The sequence below is a fragment of the Crocuta crocuta genome, unplaced genomic scaffold (assembly GCF_008692635.1).
Source record: "Crocuta crocuta isolate KB4526 unplaced genomic scaffold, BGI_CrCroc_1.0 scaffold234, whole genome shotgun sequence".
Classification (NCBI taxonomy): Eukaryota; Metazoa; Chordata; class Mammalia; order Carnivora; family Hyaenidae; genus Crocuta; species Crocuta crocuta.
Genome location: NW_027529647.1, coordinates 1,856,047 through 1,879,790, shown reverse-complemented (window position 1 = coordinate 1,879,790; position 23,744 = coordinate 1,856,047). Strand labels below are relative to the sequence as shown.

Genomic DNA, 23,744 nt, shown 5'->3' with positions numbered 1-23,744 from the left:
CTGTAGTCATGGATTGTGGCCTGAGCTGGAATCCGAGGCTTAACCCAGAGTCACCCAGGCGCCCCTGCCCTCTATAAACTCATCTATAAACTCAGTCCAGCTCATCAGTGACACTTCTGACTCTCAGATGCTTCCCCTGCTACCTAAGCACTCACAAAGCCCTCTCCATACTTGGCTTAGCTCTTAAACATCCAAAGGTGGTGTGTTCCTATTTTCTTTCTAATTCAGGTCTAAATGCCCAATACCAGGCTTGGTACATAGGATGGAAAGGCAATGTGAAGTTTCCAGAATCAGTGACTGCTTTTTCAGGGGGTGTGAGTGCCGGTCACTTATTCTGGAAATTTATCACCCATGGGGAAGGGGTGTTTGATGCAATGACTTAAATTTAAAGGCACTGGAAAGCTGTATAGTAAGCTCACCAGACCTTCTCATTAACTTCCTCCAGTCTGTTCTACCCCAGGCTTAAAACAAATAATAAGGTATTATTAATGCATACGCCTAAAGTATGATCAGACAAAAAGATATAAAATTGTATTTACAATGTAATGTGCCTATTTTTTTAAATATATAAAATATACCAAAGGGTTAAACTATCATTGGTTGATAGAATTTGGGTGCTTTTCATCTTTTTAATATATATCTTCTATAATCAGTTAATTCCACAATAAGAGAGAGGAAAATACTAAATAGGTGGTACAGATTTAAGAAAGCAGAGCATGTCACACCATTAAACTAAAAACCAAATCTATTTTTATCTTTTTTCCTTTTTCATCTTTTTAAAAATAACTAGAAATAGCCTATAGCTTCTTTGTTATATGTGCTGAATGAGACAGAATGTCATGCTTTCCCACATTCATTCCACATTAGATAATATGAGACCAATAAACTCCTTATTATTTCAGATCCTTGTTTAAAATAGAAGCAAAAATGGACTAACGAATGCTTTTATACTTGAAAGAAACAAATTTATTTTTAAAGTATGTTTTAGAAACTATATATATAATGGGCATTGCTATGGCAAAATGAGGTCAGTTAATAGAAACAATGACGATTCACAACAATTCTACATCATATATATATAACTACAGAACTCTCTTTAAACACAAAATCTAATTACTAGAGGTTGAAGGCATATTGAAGGAATCCTTGCTCATACAAGGTCTAGGTTTCAAAAAGCTACCAATTCTAGAATGGATTCTACTCTGGAACTGCTTCTTTATTATTTCTTGTTGCATCTCTTTCAGTGGGAAATGGAACCTTTGAAACTCAGGTGTGACATCAACAAAGTCAAGTAGGAAGTCCAGACTCTCTCTTACAGCAGATAACTTCAATTCAGCAGTCTGATCTTCAGCTCCTCCTCCTTTCTGAATAATTTCCTTTGTAATTCCCCTTTTTGGTTTTGGGGGGTTGCCCTTCTCTTCGTCATCCCCATTTAACCATACCCTATCATCAGCCAGTGTGGTTTCCAACTCGCCACATTTCTCAAGGATTTCTCTATAATCTCCATCTTCTAAGCCTTGAAGATCATATTCAGGTTCCTTTTTGTAAAGAAGATTTTCCCATGCATTCACTATGGTTATTTGTTTTACTTCATCCCAACTCTTTGCCCAGTTAAAAATTGCACTTTTTATGTTGTAGATTTTAATCTTGGAAACTCCTTTTTCTCCTTTATCTTGCTCATCATCACTTTCTTCAAAAATTACAAGACTCTCTTCAAGTTGCTTCCACCTATAAAGTCGTTTGCAGCTCAAGATCACACCTTGATTCATTGGCTGAATTAAGGTTGAAGTGTTATGGGGAAAGAACATACACTTTATTCGGCCATCCTCACTGGTCAGTGATTCAGTGGAAAGGTGAACTGGAGAGCTGTCTAGAAGTAACAAAGCCCTGACATCCTCTTCATGGACTCTTAAAACATTAAGTTGAAAATGCCTGACCTCAGGAACAAAGTTTTGAAAGAACCAGTCTGAGAACAATTCTCTGGTGAACCAAACATCTTTACTCGGTTTATATATCACAGGTAATGTACTTGTGTCCTCTTTCACACTTTTGGGCAGCTTTGATTTTCCAATAATGATTGACTTTAACTTATGAGTTCCATCTGCATTTGCACATAAAAGAGCAGACAACCGTTCTTTGTTTATTTTCCTTCCAGGCAAGCAGATCTCTTTTCTGCTTGCCTGAATGTTTTCCGGCATTGACTTCCAAAAGAGGTCAGTCTCATCCTCACTGTACAGCTGAGCTAAACTCAGTTTCTCCTCTTTGATAAGCATGTAGAGTTTTTGTCGAAATGGCTCAACGTTTTCGGAAGCTGCACTTAGGACTTGTTCCCCACATATTTTTCGATTCCCAATTGCATGCCTATTTCGAAATCTAAAAAGCCAACCAGTGCTAGCTTTAAAGTCTGTGCGCCCAAAACACTGTGCAAACCTCTCTGCGGCAGCCTGAAGCTCCACACCTCTAACAGGGACGCCAGCTGAGCGTTTCTGTTGGTACCACATGTAGACTGCGTCATCCACATCACCATATTTGGCTCCTGTGGTCCTCTTTCTCTTCTCAGCCCCTGCTAACGGCATGTCCTGCTTCAGTACAAAGTCCAAAATCAATTTCTTATTCTTTTTAATGTCATAAAATGTTGATTTGCTGATCCCAAATTCATCCATTACACTTTTCAGAGATCGTCCGGCTTCAATCCTACTGAGAACCTTCATTTTCTCCTCCAAATTCAATGTTGTATATTTCCCTCTTTTATTCATACTGAATTTGATTTCAAACAGCCCAACAGAAGGAAAAAAGGGAAAAACCTTACAACTGGAAAAAATGAAAAGCAAAACAAAACACTAGCTCAAAACCCCCAAAGGCACAGGTATTTGTACAGAGGGGTAATGGGCTGAAAGGGATAAAGGCTCATGATTGAGGTGCTAGTCTAGAGATGAAGGTCTTATGAACACCACTGTCAAAGCCCTATCTAGCTGCTGCTCCTGCAACATGTTCTCAGAATGACCATGATCAGTTCTCAGAGCCCCACACTCCTCCTTTCTTCATAGATACAGCAGCACCATCAGGAGTAACAGGAGTACCTGAATACTCTCCCTAACTCAACACAGGAAGAGACAGCAGAAAGAGAGGCCAGATGTGGCCACAAGAACAGACCCTGGTGAGAGAAGTCTACGTAAAAGGTGGTGCTTGAGAAGAGCGTGTGCAAACCTCAGAGGCAAAGACAGAGTAATCTTGTGTAGCAGAGATGCAGTGTGGCTTCTTCCCCCCTTCCAAAACGACCTGACTTTACCTCACTGCCAGAAAAGAAAACGGTGTTCATGTTGCTCTGTGAGTAGTGTTCTCTGGACAGCAGTCCATCCACCTGGATAGACTCCAAGCTATCCTGACCCTGGGATGTTGGAGAGCTGGTATTCCTGAACAGCTGCAGAGTATCTTCAGGCGAACGTGAAAGTTACTAGGTCCCGTCGTCCATGTGAAGAAATCCAACATTTATTACATTCAACACAGCATTCTCAGAGACTGAGTTTTAACTTCTGTTTACCAAGGTAATCTGTAAGTATGTAAAAACCAGTTGGTGGCACTTTTCCACTCTCAGAGCATCTTCCTTGTGTACCTCTGGTATACTCACAAGTTTGGTTCTTCAATGGAGCTTTTCCATTTTCAGAATTCTCAAGTTTCAGAATCCTGGCGTTTCTTAGAGATCAATCCGAAAATGTTGAAAATATCATAGTTAAAAATTTTTAAAAAGATTTGACTTTTCATGTTTTTCTAGATATATATTAGGGTGTTTAGTAAGTTTTTTTTTTACATTTGAGACTTCATTTGATTTCTCTTTACTGTAGATTTTGCTTAATTTGAACTAATACTCACTTTCCCCCCTGCTTGAAGAAATTTAAAATGTTTCTCTACTGGTGTTTCTGATCAACTGTTTCCTGTAATTCCTTCCTGCTGCCAAATTCTTCAGCAGCTCTGTGACCTCATATTCCTTGCAGGTCCTTCTGAGGATGCCCAGTGCCATTCCATGTCCTTATAAATGTCCTACTCTAGGTTAATTTCATTGTTTTCATTCCAGATATACATACTGATGGGAAGTAACAAAAACTGCCACTTTTATCCATTTCAGGTGCTATGAAGAAAGAAAAGCATGTCAGAGAAATGGGAAAAATGATTCGTGTTTCAGTTAATTTTCCTCTCCTATATGGCACAGCCTAACTGGCTTTCATTCATTCCTCAACTACAAACAAGTATCACAAGCTTTTCATCTAGAAACCCAGGAGAGTCCAGGCCACTAGTTTTCTTCTAACATTTGTTGCTAGAAATGACAACTGGTTTGTGCAGCACTAAGAGGATCATGAGAGAATATGACTGTTAATGGTGTGGAGGCCAGTGCAGACTAAGATCAAGCAACTTTCTAAAAGGCAGCTATAACTATGGGAATTATTCATGGATAGCTATTATACACGGAAAGAGGAAAAAAAGAGAGAATTGTTAGCCAACAGCAGCATTATTACCTCCAGCCAGTCACCCAGCAAAACCATTCAGCCCACTACGGCAGTTGCTTGGTATCTCAGAATAGAGTTTATGTATTTGCTGTCATCACTGCCCACTCATCATTTTTCAAGTGGTGCACTAACAGGGGAATGTGATTTCAGAAAAAAACACTCAGGGGACTTTAGTCAGCTCCACAGCAAGAGTAGGCACTTCCACCTCAGACTCCAAACTACGAAAATCATTACTGGTCCTCATTCACTATTCACCAGTTTGTGCCTTGTTTCCATCTTGTGCTTCACTGGGTCTCTTTCCCTACTTTTCTCCCCGGCTTCCCCAACCAACTCCATACCATGCAATGGCATGAATCATGCCCACTAGCACCATGCAACGGCACCACCAGAAGAACTTCATTTATTCACTTTAATAAGTTCCAATTATATGGTCAGCCTTGGGCCTGATGGGGAGGATCTCAATACTAAGAGTAGTGTAGTCCACTGGGGCAGGAAGGTTGGGAAGAATAATGCTTTTGAGGAAACCTAAGTCCTAACCAGACTCATTTTCCAAGGACGTGAACCTGCTCTGAAACATATTCCAATGACTTAGGCAGATGCTTTCTCTTACCTCCCGTGTTTCTNGTGCCTTATTTCAGTTGAATAATGCAAGAAGAGAGAAAAGTTCTAGCAGTAGGTTTTTACTTTTTTTAATGTTTATTTTTGAGAGAGAGAGAGAGAGACATACACAGAGCATGAGCAGGANTGTTCTCAGTGTCCAACCTCTCCTGAAAATTGTTATCATTTTTAGGAAGGCCAAGTCCTCAGTGGGTCTTTGTCTCTCACGGAGCTGTGCCTTATTTCAGTTGAATAATGCAAGAAGAGAGAAAAGTTCTAGCAGTAGGTTTTTACTTTTTTTAATGTTTATTTTTGAGAGAGAGAGAGAGAGACATAGAGCATGAGCAGGGGAGGGGCTGAGAGAGAGGGAGACCCAGAATTGGAAGCAGGCTCTAGGCTCTAAGCTGTCAGCACAGAGCCCTACGATGGGGGAGCGGAGTGGCGGGGGCTGAACCTGGGAACCTTGAGATCACAATCTGAGCCAAAGATGGAGTCTTACCCATACTGAGCGACCCAGGTTCCCCTGGCAGTGGATTTTTTAAGGGGAAGCAAGGCAGGATTTTTCTGTTTGTTTCTGGTTATGAATAGGAGATAGTAGAGTTCATGTGACTTTCTTACTGACGTGCACGTTTTTTCTGCTCTCAGTTTTAGGACGAAGATTGTTTTATTGATTTTGTTCCAGAGCTGACTGGGCCTCGTTTGCCAAAGGCACTGCTGGCAGGGTGTCCAACACAGGAGTAAAGCTGTTCCTGCAGCAGAGTAATGATGGTAGATCTGAAGGTGGCTGACTCTTTGAGCCCTCAGATCAGGGCTCTGTGGGAGTGCAAGGGACCTTTGATAGAGAGTTCCAGTCACAGTAAGAAATATACCCCACAAACGGACAGTCTCACTCCAGAAAGCTGTCGCGAGCACTTCCGGAACTTCCACTATCCTGATGCCGCTGGACCTCGTGAAGTTGTTAGCCAGCTTCAAGAATTATGCCGTCAGTGGCTGAGGCCAGAGATCCATTCAAAAGAGCAGATCTTGGAACTGCTTGTGCTAGAACAGTTTGTGACCATTCTGCCCAGGGACACCCAGAGACGGATAAGGAAGGACCATCTACAGAGCATTGAGGAGGCCGTGACCCTGGTAGAACACTTGGAGAGGGGATCTGGTGAAACGAGGAACGGGGTGAGAAGAAAGATTCTTGATACCCGTAGTGAAATAAGATAAAGGTGGATATGGGTGGGGGCAGTTCATTGAAAAAAAGGTGAATTAGGTCACTGTTCTCTTTTCCTTTAGAACATCTGAGGCGGGGCCTGAAACCTCAGACCCATAGCAGTAGTCTCGGGTTTCACAGATACTTCCCTGAGAAAGATTGCTTTTGTGATCTATAGAGCCAGGGTGAATGGAGAGTAATAAGCCTAGACTGGCTTGCCCAAGGACATGGATTTTGAGTTACAAATGAATAAAAGAAAATAAGGAGTTGGAGAGGAAGGGGAGGACCCAGAACAGAGAGAACACTTAGAAACAAAAAAAATTGAGTGGAGATAGTAAAGAGAAGGAAAACGCAAACAATGGAAGAAGAGTGCAGAGGGAGAGAGGAGTAGGCAGAAAAAGGGGAAACAAATTTGGAAATCCTAGCAGAGTAGCTGAGAGAAGAAAGACACTGAAGGATGGTGTCCTCTGATTCAGGTGGGAAAGCCTCCATGGTGCCCTCAGGAGTTGGTTCTTGGCTCTGCTGGTTCATGGGAATCCAGGATATGCTCTTAGCCAGGTGGCAGAACACCACATGGCCTCAGGCCAACTGAGAAGAAGACAGGCAGGCATGTGTTGGGTGCCAGAAATCATCTGGAGGTGGGTTGGAGCCAGACCATCTTCCCCTCTCTTCTCCCATTTCATCTGTCATTCTCTGAAAGCCTTCCCTGGCCATGGGGATAATCTGGTTGATAAGACAGCTTTCTTTATTCTTTAGTCTTTCGAGAAAATGAGAAGACAGAAAAACACTAAAGCAGGGATCCAAGTCAAGAGAGGTCTGTCAGAGTAGCATGAACACAGGTGGCCTCTGTAGCCCTGTTAGTGGTCTTGAGTGGTGCTGTATTTAGACAGATGGGGCCTGCTGTATTGGAGGGCTAGCAGGAGCTGCATTTCTTTTCCTTTTATCCTAATATTTCTACATTTTATGGAGGGCTCATTTTGGAATATTGGTCACCCTGATATTTCTTTAAGTCTTTTTGTCATTTCCTTTAGTGTTGCATGTTTTCCACTATCTGGACTGTTCAACTTTTTCCTCCTTCTACAGTCAACCCCAAAACCAAAAATAACTTCCGTGGTAACAAAGGTGGGGATTATTTCTAGGTTGCAGTCCAAGAGCTGGGAAAAGAGCCAATGCTCTTAAGAGAAACAGCAGAGTCCCAGCCAGTGGGCATGGCCCAGGATGAAGAATTCTGGAATGCATACCAAGGTTTGCAAGAACAGCTGAGCAGAAGTACTCATAAAGAAACTGAGCCTGTATGTGAGAGGGGTAAGGCACATCATGATAACTCCCTTCTCTTGAGAGCTATGATAAGAATTTATTCAACCAGAACATTGTGAGCATTTTCTGGGTGCCCAGCTATGTGGATGGGTGGACTCAGCCACGTGGCAATTATGATGTCCCCTAGATGGCAGTAGAGCACCAGCTGTGGGTGAATTTGTGAGTTGGCCTAGGATACAGAAATCTCCAAAGTACAGAAAGAACCCTGGTAATTACANAAAGTCGGACGCTTAACCGACTAAGCCACCCAGGCGCCCCCCAAATACTGTTTTTTAGAAAGCAGTAGTAGAATATGAACACACTTTTGTACCAGGGGAAAAATAAATGATAAATAGATCTATTGTAAACTGGATATATTGAGTATTTCGGTTTCAAATATGTTTAACTTTTGCCTAACTTGACAACAATTTACACCATAAGAGGGGAAAAAAGGGTTTTTTTCCCTCATTTATTCATTCACAAAACTGAGGAACGTATTCTAGTGGCTGGTAGATACTTGGCTCTTGTATATGATGATGAGACCACTTCATGGCACCAAATCCACTTGCAAGGGTGTCCTGTCTCTGCTGAAAGAATCAGAATCATCTGTATTTAGAAATGAGTTGAGAATCCTTATAGACCGAAGCAAGAGAGACTTCCCCTGATTCTTTTCCACCCACAGCTGTGCCTGTTCACCAGATCTTAGCCTTTTCTGAGAAGACAAACACCAAAGACTGGACAGTGGCACCCGAGCTCGTCTTGCCTGAGTCCCAGGTGAGCTGTGCAGCCCAGCCACTGAGGGCTGCCTTTCCCTGCTGCCCATGACCCACACTGCCCAGCTCACGGGCATGTTAGTTGCAGTGTTCTCCCTGTGAAAATGAGCACCTCCCAGTCTGTTGCTGATCTGTTGCCCTTTTTCTTTTCACCCTCTCACTTTAAAAAATATCAGGTGCTATTAATTTGCTGAGTGCCCAGGGTCTATCATGGACCAGATGGTAGGGCTGCTTTTATAGTGGCAAGTACTGAGCTGAAGCCCATTCTCTTCTTTAGAGCTTGTTGACATTTGAAGAAGTGGCCATGTATTTTTCCCAGGAAGAATGGGAGTTACTGGATCCCACTCAGAAGGCCCTCTACAATGATGTAATGCGGGAAAACTATGAGACTGTCATCTCTCTAGGTAAAGAATCTCCCTTTCCCATTGGGTAGAAGTTGAGTAGTCTGTCATGTTCCTGGCTTACTAGGAATGTACTCCTGTGAGAGGCTGTGTTCCAGTAACTGGTTGTTTCTCAACTAGATGGTGTGAGCAGGGAAAGGCATATCCAGATGGTCTGGAGAGCCATTTCCAAATGCATATGCTCATTCCTTATCCTAAAATTCTTGATTCCTCCCTGCCCTCTCTCCTAATCTGCTTTTCTTTTGCCTTTCCCATCTCCATAAAGAGCAGGATTACTCTCATCCAGTACTTTAAGCCAGAAAATTTGTGATCACCCTTTACTGTGATCTTGTTTTCTTTGCGCACTACTAATGTGTCCGTGTCCTCATGGCTCCACACTTACAGTACAGCCTGAGTCTGTGTTTCATCCTCTTAAACTGTTAGTATCATAGTCTAATCCAGGGGAATGTATAACCAGGTTCACCTCAGTACGTTTTAACTGGCATCTTCTGCCACCACTCTTAACCTTCCACAATCTACTTTGCACGCAGCAGCCAAAGTTCTTAAAAAACTTGATCATATCACTGTATCACCCTGTTTAAAATGTTAAGATGGTTTCTCACACATTTAGAATAAAATCCAAGTTCTTTGCCAGAGTACCAGGAGCTTCCAAGATCTAGCACCCATTCATCTGCCACTCGTGCCCTTGCTCAGCCCTCTTTATCCACACTGATCTTGCTGTTTCGTGAACTCACCACGTTATTTTTTGCTATCCCATTTCCATTCCTTGGCACACTGAACTGAGTTTTGCAATTTTAAACTTCTGATTTTGGCCTAATTTTGAACAATCTATGACTTAAAAAAAAAAAAAAATTTCCTTTTATTGCTTTTGCTCATCAAACCAAAGACTGTCCATCAACTGGGAAACCTATTATAGAAGCTAGTAGATGTTCAGTTCTTGTTTACAATGAGAAGGCCACTCCTAGGTAACTTGCAACAGTTTTAAAAGTATTCCATCTCTGCTGAAAGATTCAGGATTGTCTGTGTTTTAGGAGTAAGCTAAGGATGTTCATAGTCAGTCGTGAGAGACATTTCTTCTGGCTCTTTTTCACCCACAGCTGTGCCTGCTCACCAGATCCTAGCCTTCCCTGAGCAGACAGTCACCAAACACTGGACAGTGGTACCTGAGCTCGTCTTGCCTGAGTCCCAGGTGAGCTGTGCAGCCCAGCCACTGAGGGCTGCCTTTCCCTGCTGCCCATGGCCCACACTGCCCTGCAGGGGCTCCCAGGTGCCAGTGTTCTTCCTGGGCACCAGGCTCCTCCTACTCTTGCTGATCCTTTTGCCTCTTTCCTTCCGTTTGACTTAAAAAAAACTATATATATATATATATATATATGAATGATGCTGTTTCGTTCATTGCTTGGCTTAACATGTAGTTCATGGGCTGGATGGAAGGGATGCTTCTCTAGTGGCAAGTATTGAGCTGAAGCCCATTGTCTTCTTTAGAGCTTGTTGAGATTTGAAGAAGTGGCCATGTATTTTTCCCAGGAAGAATGGGAGTTACTGGACCCCACTCAGGAGGCCCTCTACAATGATGTAATGCGGGAAAACTATGAGACTATCATCTCTCTAGGTAAAGAATCTCCCTTTCCCTCTGGGTAGAAGTTGGAGTAGTCTGTCATGTTTTCTGCTTACTGGGAATGTTCTCCTGTGAGAGTCTGTTCTAGCAACTGGTTATTTCTCAACTAGATGGTGTATGGGCAGAGGAAAGGTGTATCCAGATCACCTGGGGCGCTTTGTCTAGGTGTTCACTCCATATGCTTTCTAGATTTCTTGATTGGTTTTTTTCTTTTCCCCCCAAATCTGTCCTTGTCATATTTTTCTCATCTTAGTAAAGAGCATTACCTAGTTCCTCAGAGGTAGAAACATAAAGTCATCCTTTACTGTGATCTTGGCACCATACCCCCATTTTATCACATCTCTGTCTGGGGCCTCCACCCTCACAGTGTAGCCTGAGTACAACCATGTCTCATTCCCTTGTGCTCTTAGCATCCTGGTGTAAGCCAGGAGCACGTGTAACCAGACTGACCTTGGTACTTTCTGACTGGTGCCCCAGCAGCCACCATTCTTGCCCTCCCACACTGTGTTTTCCACACAGCAGCCAGTCTTTTAAAAACAAATCATGATATTTTCCATTTCAACACCTTATAACGTCTTCTCATCATGTTCAGAATAAAATCCAAATCTTACTGAAGTGCTTATTAGGATCCTGCAGGATCTGGCCCTACCACCTCCCTGCCCTCAGTCTCCTGCCCAGTGTGCTTTTGATCAGACCTCTTGATCCTCACTGATCTTTTTGTTTTTTGAACTTGCCATGCACATTTCTACTTTCCTCTTTCCCGTCTGTCACATTTCCTGTCACATACTAAATCTCTCCCTTTTGCATTTCTGCTCCAATACCACTTTCTCAAAGAAGCCGTCCATCCAGCCTCATCTAAAATAGCTTCAGAGAAGCAGAATCTTTTTTTTTTTTTTTTTTTTTAATGAAGTCTATTTATTTTGAGAGAAAGCACACAAGCACTAGTAGGGGAGGGGCAGAGAGAAAGGGAATCCCAAGCAGGCTCCACTCTGGAATTGTAGAGCCTGATGCAGGGCTTGATTTCACAAACTGAGATCATGACCTGAGCCAAAATCTCGAGTCTGATGCTTAACCAACTGAGCCACCCAGGTGCTCAGAGATTCTGCTTACCCAGAGAAGCAGAATCTTAAATGCTGAGTTATTCTGCTTTAGTTTTCTTCAAAACGTTTATTATGTGCTGACAACTTTATTGCTATTTCCTGTCTCATTGTCCCGCTAGAACGTAAGTTGCATGAGGTTGAGGTCCTTTGATTTACTCACCATTATATCATTAGCCCAAGGCAAGTGCCTGGCACATTATAGCCAGTCAGTACATGTTGACTGAATGACTAAGTGGTGAATGCTTCCCAGTTTAGCGGTGTATAATTAGAAAAGTTTCACTAAGGGATTCTGGTCTGTTTCTTCCACCTGGACAAGAACCAGTGAACTATAAGAGTGGGGAAAATCTTCCCTATTCCTGTGTGTGGTGCTCAAGAGCTAAGTAAACAGTATTACCATGACAGAAATCCCTGGTGCATGTGATATGCATCCCACTGACCTTCACCTTGCTCTGCCAGACTTGGGCCAATCCTAAGGAATTAATAGGACTAATCTGTATTCCCTGCAAAATGGTTCCATTTTGTTTAATACGTGGTAATCTTGGTGGCAGAAGAGAGGCATTGTGGATGGATTCCCATGCCCTTTCGCCTTTCTGTGGATCCCACTTAGATACATTTCTCAGTGTTCACTTTGTGTATCCACCCACAGATGGAGAATCGTGTTGACCTGATACCGGATATGAGAGTCTACCCATTGACCATTTGGTTAAAGCACTGTACAGTGCCCTTTACTCTTCCTGAAATAGTATGGAGTTGGTGGACCATTGTCAAGCTGCCAGTCCTTGATCTCATTTTTTCCATTTCACAGCTTTATTTGTGCTCCCCAAACCTAGAGTGATCTCCTATCTAGAGCAAGGGGAAGAGCCATGGGTTCCAGGGTCCACGGAGTTCAAAGACAGTCCTGGAGAGCTGCCTACAGGTAAATATACCATGTGAAGAGGAAAAATGTGCCTTAAAAGCAACCTTTGCAGGGGCTTAACATTTAAAATTCTGTTTATCTGCATTTTGTAAGTCAATAATCATTGGATTTTTCTCTCTGTTCCTATAGTTATTTTGCTCTGCCATACAGTGGGCTGACTGTTTTGTTTATTCTGACAGGAATAAAGCACAAAAGTGACACTGAAAACCATCAGCCTATATGTCTTTCTGATTTAGAAATACAAGCACCAGGAGACATAGTATCAAAAAAGGGCCGAACAAAAGTTCCCCCGAAAACAACAGGCAAAGAAAACCATAGTGATACACACAGGATGGGAAAGTGGCATCGAGATTTTCCTGTGAAGAAAAGAAAGAAACTTTCAAGCTGGAAACAAGAATTGCTGAAACTTATGGATCTTCACAAGAAAGCTCGTGCCGGAGAAAAGCCTTTTAAATGCCAAGAATGTGGGAAAAGCTTCAGAGTTAGCTCTGACCTTATTAAGCACCAAAGAATTCACACTGAAGAGAAACCATATAAATGTCAACAGTGTGATAAGAGGTTTAGATGGAGTTCGGATCTTAATAAGCACTTAACAACACATCAAGGAATAAAACCATACAAATGCTCCTGGTGTGGGAAAAGCTTCAGTCAAAATACAAATCTACACACACACCAAAGAACTCACACTGGAGAGAAGCCCTTTACGTGTCATGAATGTGGAAAAAAATTCAGTCAGAATTCCCACCTTATTAAACACCGGAGAACCCACACAGGTGAGCAGCCATATACTTGCAGCATATGCAGGAGGAACTTCAGCAGGCGGTCAAGCCTCCTTAGACACCAGAAACTCCACCGCTGACCGGGAGTTCATCTTGTGTCCTTGGCATGAAGAAGTTCACCAAATAGAGGTTGACCCTGACATTTATGAAAAAATACAAAAATATGAAGCATGAATTCATCAGTGGAAAAATTGATGATAAAAGCATATTTCACGGAAAGGAATTAAGGTTGACCCTGCAGGGATCTCCGTAAGTAGTTTTGTACTACTTACATTTTTACACATAACCTTTGGGGAATTCCTTAGTAAGAAAGGTATTGAAAAAACATTCTCGATTAGGGAAACATTTTGCAATTGTATCTGATAAAGTAGCAAATCCAGCTTCAATTAAGAGATGCACCCGTGACTCAGTCTTTTGTGATCACAGAGGATAAATTCTACTGATTTTGCAATGAATTCCCAGCCACTTTTAAACACACAATAGGAACATTTGTATCATGGTCTTCCAAAAGATAAAGCAATAACCTGTTTGTTTAATTGCATTCCATTGCCTTCAAGGTACTTGGCTTACCAATTTTAAGAGTCATGTGTGGGGCAGAAGTGAGTTCTGTTGTCAAGTTTTCCAAGAACCAAATTGGATTTTCTTCCTTTTCATTGTCATTGGACACTCTTCACAAAGTTGGACATCATGTGAGTTCCTTCTTGAACGTTTTAGCAACTTTAGCTCTTGAATCCTTTTAGCGCCAATTTTACTGTGATGAAATGCTTTTTACTTCACCACTAGCAAATCTGTAAGATAAATTAATAATGCACTATCTTATACTTCATTGGTGGTGTTTAAAAACAAAAGATAAACATCTCTAATGAGATCATATGAAAACGGGTTGGAATGTTTAGCCATGAATTATGTATGACATGTAAAGAAGAATTTTCTGCAATAAAAGGAACTAGTCTTTTTCTTATAATATCAGTATGATGAAACATAAAAGTTAGCACTTTCCTGAGGCCTAAAGAAAGTTAATGGAAGTTCAGGTGTTTTTAATTTGCTTTGTAATTTGGCTTTTGTTTTTAAGAACAAACTAGAACTAGGTTGTGTGCTGCAGGTAGGATGTGGTTCACTGGGTATTGCAGAATATTGGGTTCCCAAGAGAAGTTTGGGAACTGATGCTGACTGGTGGGTAAGGATGGGTGAATGCACATCCTTGTGGATTGTCTTACACTGTAAACTGTTATTAAGTAGCAGGGTGTTCATGTCTCTGTTTTGTACCCAGCATTTAACATCAGCCTTGGGTGAAAAATGATAGATGGCTGAAAATCTCTATAGACTATGGATCTTCTTAGAGCTCTTATCTACAGCAATGACTCAGACGTATTTTTGTTAGAGCTTTTAGGTAGTGTCAGTAAAGAGGTTAAATGATTTCTTCTGAATACCTTATAAATAAAGAAGTTAAGGTTCAGATACAGGGACCTGTATAGGACCCTGTAACTATTGGGTCTGTTGGCTGTCACTCAGCTGCATCAGTCAGGCCTGAAGTTAGGATTAGCAGGATGGATGTGTATGTTATCCCTGCAGGGCCAGGCTAGATAACGTTGTGTTGTGTCTATTTCTAGCTTCTACAACATTCCTGTGGCTTGACTGGTTACTGAAATGCTTAAGTCTCCATGTTCTCTGTGAAAGAGAAAACTGTATTTCAACTCAGGGTTATTCTAGGGGTTAGAGGGACTGGTGAAGGAAGAGCACTGCACAGCCTGTCCAGTGCTCACCATGCATTTCTTTTCCTTTCCCCTGCTCCCCAGTGATGTGCTGGGCAGACTGACCACACTTAGAAAGCAGATGCATTTATGGGTATTGGCAGCTCCTTTCAGGAGTTGAGCACTGCTAGTGGTGATAATGCTCGGCTGATTTGGCTTCAGTGCTCTATGGTGTAAGTCACCTGACTTGTTGATCTGGTGTCCTCAGCAAGACTTTATTTTCTTTCCCAAGCTGAACTGTACCAAATATGATTTTTTAAGCACAGCCAGCTCTGAAGCTCCCATCTGCATATCTATTACCCAACGCCCTCATCGTTCAACTACTGGTACTCTGTCTCATCCCAGGACACATGTGGATGTCTTCCTGGAGCTACATTCATTCAATTTGATGGGAGCCTTTTGTGGGTCTAGGCACTGTTCTAGACTGAGAATGTAGTAGCGAACAAAAGACCTAGAAATCCATTCTCATGGGAGTCGTATTCTAAATGAAGAGTATAAAGGAGAGCGGTTATGGTTTTCTGCTCCTTGCAGTTAGGGTTGTGAGGTAGTTTTAGGTGATGGGTTGTGAGCAGAAGCCTCGCTTCTGGGCTGAAGCCTTTAATTGTTGGTGCAAGACTTAGTAGTGCTGTTCTCCCTCAATCATGGAAGCCCACACAGACAGGGTCCACAAGGTCAAAGTAGTCTGGAATGCTGAGTGCCCTACTCCCCACCCCCTTGGCAAGGAGCTGTTCTGGAGGGTCCCCCAGACCTGTGATGGACTTTATGGGAATGAGAAATAAATTTTTGTTAAACCACTGAGGTGCTGGTGTCGTGTGTTTCTGCAGTATCCCCTGGCCTGTATAAATAGAGGCAGCTATTCTACTAGAGTTCTGGAACCTTTTCTGTCTCATTCCATGTGGACTTTAGCCCTCAGAAGAAATCTGCCTTCATCTAGATATTCCGCTGAGCCAATGTAACACTGATAGGCACACTGAGGAGCTTGCATGACTAGCTGATAGGAAAGAAGGACTGATTTCTTACTAGACAATACAGGTTGGTCATTTTTTCCTTTTTAAAAATTTTTTTTAATGTTTACTTATTTTTGAGAGAGAAAGACACAGAGGGCAAGCAGGGGAGGGGCAGAAAGTGGGAGACACAGAATCTGAATCAGGCTCCAGACTCTGAGCTGTCAGCACAGAGCCTGATACAGGGCTTGAACCCACAAACCACGAGATCGTGACCTGAGCCGAAGTCGCACGCTCAACTGACTGAGCCACCCAGGCACACCTAGAATGGTCATTTTTTTCAAGTGGACAAGGCAACCATCTCTTCATGCCTTTCTGGTTTCATTCCCCTGTCCTTACTCTCTGTTCCCCTGTGCTCCAGTGTTTATGTGCATAAGATGTGTTTCTATCAAGCCATGGGCTACAGAGAGGGGAGGGGTTGCCTTTCATTCCTCATGTGAGTACAGTAGACAGTAAGGAATCGTTTGGTAACTACCCCTTACATATCTTATATGAGTTTTGTCTTAAAAAACACATAACGTAGGGCAGACGCAATTTTGCCCTGACTGTTGTAGAGAGGAAGGTGGCTGCCCTCTTTGACTAAGGTGATATTTGGGAAGAACGTTGTGCACGAAAGCAGAAATAGGACATTCCATTTGAGGAGTGAGAAGCCTCTGTAGGGAATTTCTTCTTAGCCAATTACCAGCAGTACACTGTTCCACAAGTCATTATGCTTAGAATGTGGGATGGCCATGTGGACATTGGAAGAAAGAATTTCTGTTGCCTATTCACAGGGTCGAGAGCCAATTACCAAAAATGCAACAGAAGATCAAATTTTAGGTTAGGTTAAGACGAAGTGGAACACACAACCTTAGATTTAGCCTCAAATGTTGGTATTAAAGTTCTCAGAAATATGTCCTTCATAAGCAAGTAATTAGGACAGGCCAGACGTTGCTGTCCTTCAGTTGTTTCAGGTCACAGCCTTAGAATGGTTCCTCGCTTGGCTCTGAGAACTGGATCATTGACCAGTGTAACCCTTAAATCCTCAGCTCTTTCTCTGCTGTGGTCTAAGTGGCCGCAGTGTGAGGACCGTGGCAGACCCAGAGTTCTCCCCACCATTTAGCAGACTCCATCTGGAACCTCAAGGTGATCTTGAGAACCTCCACTGTCTTCGCTGGAGGGGAAGGACAGGAGAGTTTGGAATTGAACTAAGGTGCTAGGTTTGTTCAGCTTTTAAAGGAGCCATGAGAAGAGTGTTTAATTCCCCCTGGAGAGCATGAAAGCAGGAATGTTAGGCAGCCCTTTCTATCCCACTGGACAGTTGAAATAACACGGGTGGTTTGAGTTCCATAAAGACCTTTCCAATCGCACAGACAAGTGTTGACTGACCACCTTTTGCATTTCCTGGCCAGTTGCACTCTCGTGTAATGGCTCAAGGTTGCCTACTGCTTTGCTCTCTGGGTTCTACCCCCTGGTGTGTAGAGTGGATTACTGCTGAAGGGCTTCACATTTTTTTCAGAGACCCTCATCTGAATGGGGTCTCTGGACTGCCCTCAAGTAGGAAAGGTTGAACGTTTTGTTCACACTTTGTGTTTCTAGGGTTTGTTCCCAAAACATATTTGGACAAAAGCATGTTGTCATTACTAAATCTTTTCCACACTTGTCACCTTTATCATTTCTTTCTTGTGTGGTTCTCTGGGAGCACGGCTGGAGTACTGTTGAAGCATCTGCCAGTGTCACTTATGTGCAGCCATTCCTTTGTGTATGAATTCCCCAGTGGGCAGTGAGATCGGGCTATCGTGAAGTGGCTTCTGCAGTCCAGCATCTGTGAGGCTCTCCTGTGTGACTCACCCACATCTGAGAACACCTGCACTTTGCTTTAAAGCGGTCTTCCATCTATCTCTCATGAGAGGCATTGAGCAACTCTGAGTTTAAGGTTTAGGAGAACTGTCAGAATCGCTTCTTAGTTCTACCACAGTGGTAGAATGATAACGGTGGAGTTGCACTGATCTGGACACTAACACAAAATATTAAGCTTCACAGTATTTGGATACCCTTTACCTTTAAGGGAAACTTAGTAAGAAAGCTTAAAGTAATGGGTGGATTTCCAACATTATAATTTTCACACTAAGCATTTGTCCATGATATGTACGAACAACTGAACAGTGTCAAGGCATTTGAAGAAAAACAAAAAGTGAACATAATATTTTCATAAAACTAAAATATGTTTAATTTTAGAAAACTTTAATAATGTTAGTAGCTTTAGGAATAATAATTTATAGGGGTAAATTCAGAAAAAATATTTAAACATTCTTTCTTCATTTATGTATGGAGGAGTATTAGCATCATAGCTCTACATCTTCCTTAAAGGAAAAGTTATATTTCCAATATTATTCTTTCAGTTAAATGTTGTTCATTTTCATTTTTACAATCTCCTCATAGTTCTAGTTCTAAGATTCAGGGATAAAATTCCTGTTCACATGAACAAATAACAGTCTCTGATTGGAGAGAATTTGATTTTATTTTTCTCCGATTTCATCCTTCTACACAAAGCTTGTTTTGTGCTTCTTGCCTATTATGCCTGCCTCTGTGTTATTCTACACCAAAACCCCTATTTCCCATTCTGAGCAAGTCATCAAGAAAGATTAACTTAGAACTTCCATGCTTGGGGCATCTGAGTGGCTCAGTCGGTTAAGTGTCCGACTTCAGCTCAGGTCATGATCTCACGGTTTGTGGGTTCAAGCCCTGCATCGGGCTCCGTGCTGACAGCTAGCTCAGGGCCTGGAGCCTGCTTCAGATTCTGTGTCTCCTTCTCTCTCTGACCCTCCCCTGCTCACGCTCTTTCTCTCTCAGACATTAAAAAAAAAAAAAAGAACTTCCATGCTGGATAGGCACAAACTGAGCTCTCAAGTATATCATTGGTCAACTGTCTTCCAAATAAACACTTAAAACTCATCTAAAAACGTCTTTATCAACATCAGAAATTTAGGGTTATGCTTTTTTAAAAATTTAATTTAATTTAACTTTATTGCTCAGGCTAATAATAAAACAAGTTCGAATACTGAGAACACACAGTCACAAATGAGTGCTGGCAGCTCAGGAGCAATCTCCATGACAGGAGGCAGCAACCCCAACTGCCATTGCTGTAGCTAATCCGCAAGTGATCAGTAGGGAACTGTTGTGAAAGTAGGAGAGGAATCAGCAGGGAATGGGTGATGGTGGGAAATTACAACTCCTGTGATTCTCTTTAAGAAGCTAGTCTTGGCTACTTTCCTCTGTATTCTGAATATTCAGGAGAGATGAGAAAAAGCTGACTGATTACACTGGGGCACGAGAGCATCACAGGGATCACCTGTGAAATCAGAAAACACATGTTCATGTTTGAGTCTCAGTGGTGAATCATTTTGTTGGTGAAACAGTCAAATATTGGGAAAGAAGCAATTAAAGTAAGGCAAGATCTTTGCCATAAAGGGCTTTGGAGTTCTACTTCTGAAGTTCAAGAAGAAAAAGTATCTTTGGCGTCTCACTCAGTTGGAAATTCAAAAAATGAAAAAGAGAACAAGATCTGTGGGAGGTTCAGCAACCTATAGGTAAAAGAAATAATGTACAGCATATGAATACGATAGTCTGTTTAGTGGATTTAAGTAAAGTTAAGGGTATATCGCATGGAGCTTTTCATAGGGCCTATCTAGAACATACTGTACCTCTTAAGGTAGTGAAGTCTGTATGAATACGTGAATCAAAGGACCAAAGTTTGGGGTGACTGGGTGGCTCAGTCAAAGCATCCAACTCCTGATTTCAGCTCAGGTCATGATTTCCCAGTTGGTGAGAGCAAGTCTCCTCTTGGGCTTTGCGCTGACAGCTCAGAGACTGCTTGGTATTCTCTCTTCTTCTTGCCCCTCCCCTATTCATGGACATGTGCACACTCTCTCAAAATAAATAATCATTAAAAAAAAAAAAAGACCAAATTTTGAACCTACCAAATGCAGGGAGTCCATTATTTTCCTGTGTTCATAGCCCTGAGGTTCAGTTCCATTGCCGTGGTTAGGAGATGTTGAAATAAAGGAGTTGGTGAGAAATAGGAATTGAAAAGTGAATTTGGTTTGGTGAGCTTCTCCTCTAGAATGTGGGCTCTAAATTAAGGACTAATGTGGAGGCTCCATTAATCATTTTGGTGAAAAGGTCTGTTCATTTGACTATAACACCACTGGCTAACTTTACTCAGAACTTACCATGTGTTAGATAATGATCTAATCTCTTTACCAGAATCAACTCATTGACTCCTCACAACCTATACTTGCCCCCAGTATAAGATGAGGACATTGGAGCACAAGAGAAAACTTGGTAGAGATGACACAGTGGAGGGGTGGATGGAATCAAACCCACATAATCTTGACTACAAACGCTGTACTTTTTAAAACATTTGTTTGAAACAATCAAGAAGTTACAGAAAAGTTGAAAGCATGATACAAAGGACTTTTGCTTCTGAATCACCTGAGAATACACTGACAACTTGGTATTCTGTCCTCCCCAAATACCTTAGTGTGTATGTCCAAGAAACAGAAACATCCTCCTATGGGACCACAAAAGAGCCATCAGAATTACTAAATGAGCATTAACACATGACATCTAATCCTTAAACTCCATTCAGCTTTTGCCAGTTGGCCCAGTAAGGTCTTTCATAGCAAGAAGATTTTTGTTAACATTTATATCTGCATTTAGTTGTCATGTCTCTTATTTTTTTCATCTCTTTTTTAAAAAATATTTTATTTGTAAGTGTCTCTACACCCAACATGGGGCTTGAACTCAACCCTAAGATCAAGAGTCCCATGCTATTCTGACTGAGCCAGGCAGGAGCCCCGTCACATTTCTTTAGTCTTTGTCAGTCCAAAATGGTTCCTCAGTCTTTTATTGACATAAATAACACTGACACTTTAAAGATCATTAGTCATTTTATTAACATCCCTCAGTTTGAGCTTTATGCTTCCTCCTAATTAGATTCAAGTTTTGCCTCTCTGTCAGGAATACTACAGCAGTGATGTTGCTTTCTTTGTATCCTATCAGGTGTTTCTATGAACTAAATTGTGTCCTACCCTCAAATTCATACATTGAAGCCCTAACCCCAATGTGATTGTATTTGAAGATATGGCCTTTAGGAGTTAATTAGGGGTAGGTAATTAGGTGGGTGCCTAATCTGATAAAATTGGTGACCTTATTAAACAGGGAACAAAAGAAGAGATCTTTATCCACACCCACTCAGAGACAATGCCATGTATAAACAAAGTGTTCATCTACAAGCCAGGAAAGAGCTCTCACCAGAAACTGAATCCTTCTAGAACCCTTACCTTTGACTTTCCAGCCTATAGAAACATGGGCAAATAGATTCCTGTTTAAGTCACCATGTCTATGGTATTTTGTTATGGCAGCCTGAGCCAGCTAAGATAGTGTTCACTTCAACGTGTCCCATTGTTAATGGCATTTACTTGAATCACCAAGTAAAGATGGCATCTGCCAGGCTTTTCCTGTATGTATTTTATCTATTTTTATTTCTTTTATAGTTAATAACTGTTGAATGGTGAAGTAATTTGAAACTATGTTAATATCCTGTTACTAATGAAACTCAGTGTATTCATTTATGTACATGTTACAAAATTAAGGTTTCCGCTTTTATTCAATGGTTTGTCGTGTGTTACTATTATTACATTGTCTGCTATTTGATTAGTGGGAGCCCATTCAAACTTTTGTTTTTCTGACTTTCCCCAAGTTATTTGAGCACTTTTTGCTTTCTGGAACCACAAGATATTCCATGTTCATCTTGTATTATCCCTGCCCAAGCCCAGCCATTTCTCTCAAATGGTATTTAGAAGCCTATTTCTGGACACTAAGTGTTACTACTATTGGTAAGGTAATACACACCTCAAAGAGAGTATAATATTAACTTCTTTTGTTTGGTGGGAGAATTAGGGGATTGAGACAAAGAGAGTGAACATATTAAATTTAAAAAGAGGTTTTTAAAAAAGTTTTTATTTAAAAAAATTTTTTAAATGTTTATTTCGAAAGAGAGAGAGAACATGAGCAGGAGAGGGACAGAGAGAGAAGGAGACACAGAATCTGAAGCAGGCTTCAGGCTCTCAGCTGTCAGCACAGAGCCTGACGCGGGGCTCAAACTCACACTGTGAGATCATGACCCCAGCCAAAGTCAGATGCTTAACCAGCTGAGCCACCATGCACCCCTAAAAAGCTCTTATTTACTTTGAGAAAGAGAGAATGAGAGTGCGAGCAAGGGAGGGGCAAGGAGAGAGAGAAAGAGAGAGAGAATCCCAAGCAAGTCCCACTCCGTCAGGGCAGAGCCCGATGTCAGACTTGATCCCACCACCACGACTTCATAACCTGAGCTGGAATCAAAAGTCCTATGCTTAATCGACTAAACCACTCAGGTGCCCCAAAATGGAGCTTTTATTGCAGAAGAAGATGTTTAGATCCCATTAACATGATGTCAGGCAAAAACTAAAGATGATCATTGGGGGGACCCCTGTAAAAGCCATGGCAAATAATCAGAAGGGAATACTCTGAGTTTGATTTTCGTTTTCTGTGCTGTACTTCCATTATATTTAGGCACCAGTGAAGCCTCATATGAACCCTGTTTTGAAAAACAAAGCAAGAGTATTGTGCCCAAGCTTTGCCTGTAGGGAGAAGCAGACAAGAGTGGAAGCAGCATGGGGAAACAGTTAATAAAGGGCCAAATATAAAGGGTAGAAGACTCAGAGCTGTACAGAGAATGAAATGACAAATGACAATCAGGAAAGTGAGAGCATTCCTAGAGAATGTGAGAAATACCTGAGGTCTAAGTTTCTAGTTGTCTGAAGCATAATTTGTTGATCATATATGAAAATATGTTAAATTTCATTAGGAATCAGGGATTCAAATTAAAGTCAAAATGAAATTTTTTTTTCATTCTGATTGGTAGAAATTTAAACGACTGACAATACCAAGAATTCATAATGATATGAAAACACCAGAAACACCAGGAACTAACTTTTCTTTTTCTTTCTTTCTTTCTTTCTTTCTTTCTTTCTTTCTTTCTTTCTTTCTCTCTTTCTCTCTTTCTTTCTTTCTTTCTCTTTCTTCTTTCTTTCTTTCTTTCCTTCCTTCCTTTCCTTTTTTTTTTTTTTTTGAGATAAAGTCCAAGCAGGGAAGTGGGACAGAGGGAGAGAGGCTCTATTCTCATTGCAGAGCCCAACCCAGGGCTTGATCCCATCACTCTGGGATGGTGACCTGAGCTGAAATAAAAAATCAGATGCTCATCTGACTGAGCCACCCAGGTGCTTCCACTAGGACCAATTTTTTTTTTAAGTTTATTTATTTTGAGGGAGACAGAGACAGTGTGAGTGGAGGAGGGGCAGAAAGAAGGAGACAGAGAATCCTAAGCAGGCTCTGCACTGTCAGTGTGGAGCCTGATGTGGGGCTCAAACTCACAAAACCATGAGATCATGACCTGAGCCAAGACTAAGAGTCATATGCTTAACTGACTGAGCCACCCAGGTGTTCCCAAACTAGAACTTTTTAAATACTGTTGGAGGCTGGGGATACTAGTACAACCACTTTGGCATTATTTAGTAAAGTTGAGGATGTACACACCAATGACCTATTTCTCTGGATATACCCTAGATAAAGTCTTAAAAATATACCTGTCTACATGTACAATAATGTTTACAGCAGCAGTGTTTATAATAAAATCCTGAAACAGCCCAAATGTCCACTAACAGGAGAGATGAGCGAATGTGATAGTCATTTAGTGGAATATTATACAGCAATAAAAAAGGTAGAGCT

At 41.5% G+C, this 23,744-nt stretch overlaps 2 protein-coding genes across 4 annotated transcripts; one reads left to right on the top strand and one right to left on the bottom strand.

The window, feature by feature from the left end:
- Positions 1-943: 943 nt before the first annotated feature.
- TIGD7 (tigger transposable element derived 7) lies at positions 944-4,122 on the bottom strand. The gene has a single exon (XM_077762576.1). The coding sequence runs from the start codon at positions 2,754-2,756 to the stop codon at positions 1,110-1,112; it is 1,647 nt and encodes a 548-aa protein (XP_077618702.1). The 5' UTR covers positions 2,757-4,122; the 3' UTR covers positions 944-1,109.
- Positions 4,123-5,747: 1,625 nt separating this feature from the next.
- On the top strand, positions 5,748-15,729 carry LOC144230312 (zinc finger protein 75D-like). Of its 3 annotated transcripts, XR_013334745.1 has the most exons (9): positions 5,748-6,269; positions 7,437-7,602; positions 8,276-8,367; positions 8,644-8,770; positions 9,865-9,956; positions 10,253-10,379; positions 12,291-12,401; positions 12,581-13,429; positions 13,738-15,729. XR_013334745.1 is itself a non-coding variant. In XM_077762573.1 (8 exons), exons 1-8 carry the CDS (start codon positions 5,862-5,864, stop codon positions 13,258-13,260), a joined length of 1,803 nt encoding a protein of 600 aa, XP_077618699.1. In that variant the 5' UTR covers positions 5,748-5,861; the 3' UTR covers positions 13,261-15,729. The 3 variants fall into 3 exon arrangements, 2 of the variants coding, with proteins under 2 accessions (XP_077618699.1, XP_077618701.1); XM_077762573.1 differs by having other exon boundaries at positions 12,581-15,729; XM_077762575.1 differs by lacking the exons at positions 9,865-9,956; positions 10,253-10,379 and having other exon boundaries at positions 12,581-15,729.
- The last annotated feature ends 8,015 nt before the right edge of the window (positions 15,730-23,744 follow it).

Bases quoted from the DNA above. Each gene is read 5' to 3' on its own strand.
- TIGD7 (XM_077762576.1), bottom strand. From the start codon at position 2,756: ATGAATAAAAGAGGGAAATATACAACATTGAATTTGGAGGAGAAAATG.
- LOC144230312 (XM_077762573.1), top strand. From the start codon at position 5,862: ATGATGGTAGATCTGAAGGTGGCTGACTCTTTGAGCCCTCAGATCAGG. The intron at 7,603-8,275 runs GTAAGGCACATC...TTCCACCCACAG, and splicing joins TGAGCCTGTATGTGAGAGGG to CTGTGCCTGTTCACCAGATC. The intron at 9,957-10,252 runs GTGAGCTGTGCA...TGTCTTCTTTAG, and splicing joins TCGTCTTGCCTGAGTCCCAG to AGCTTGTTGAGATTTGAAGA.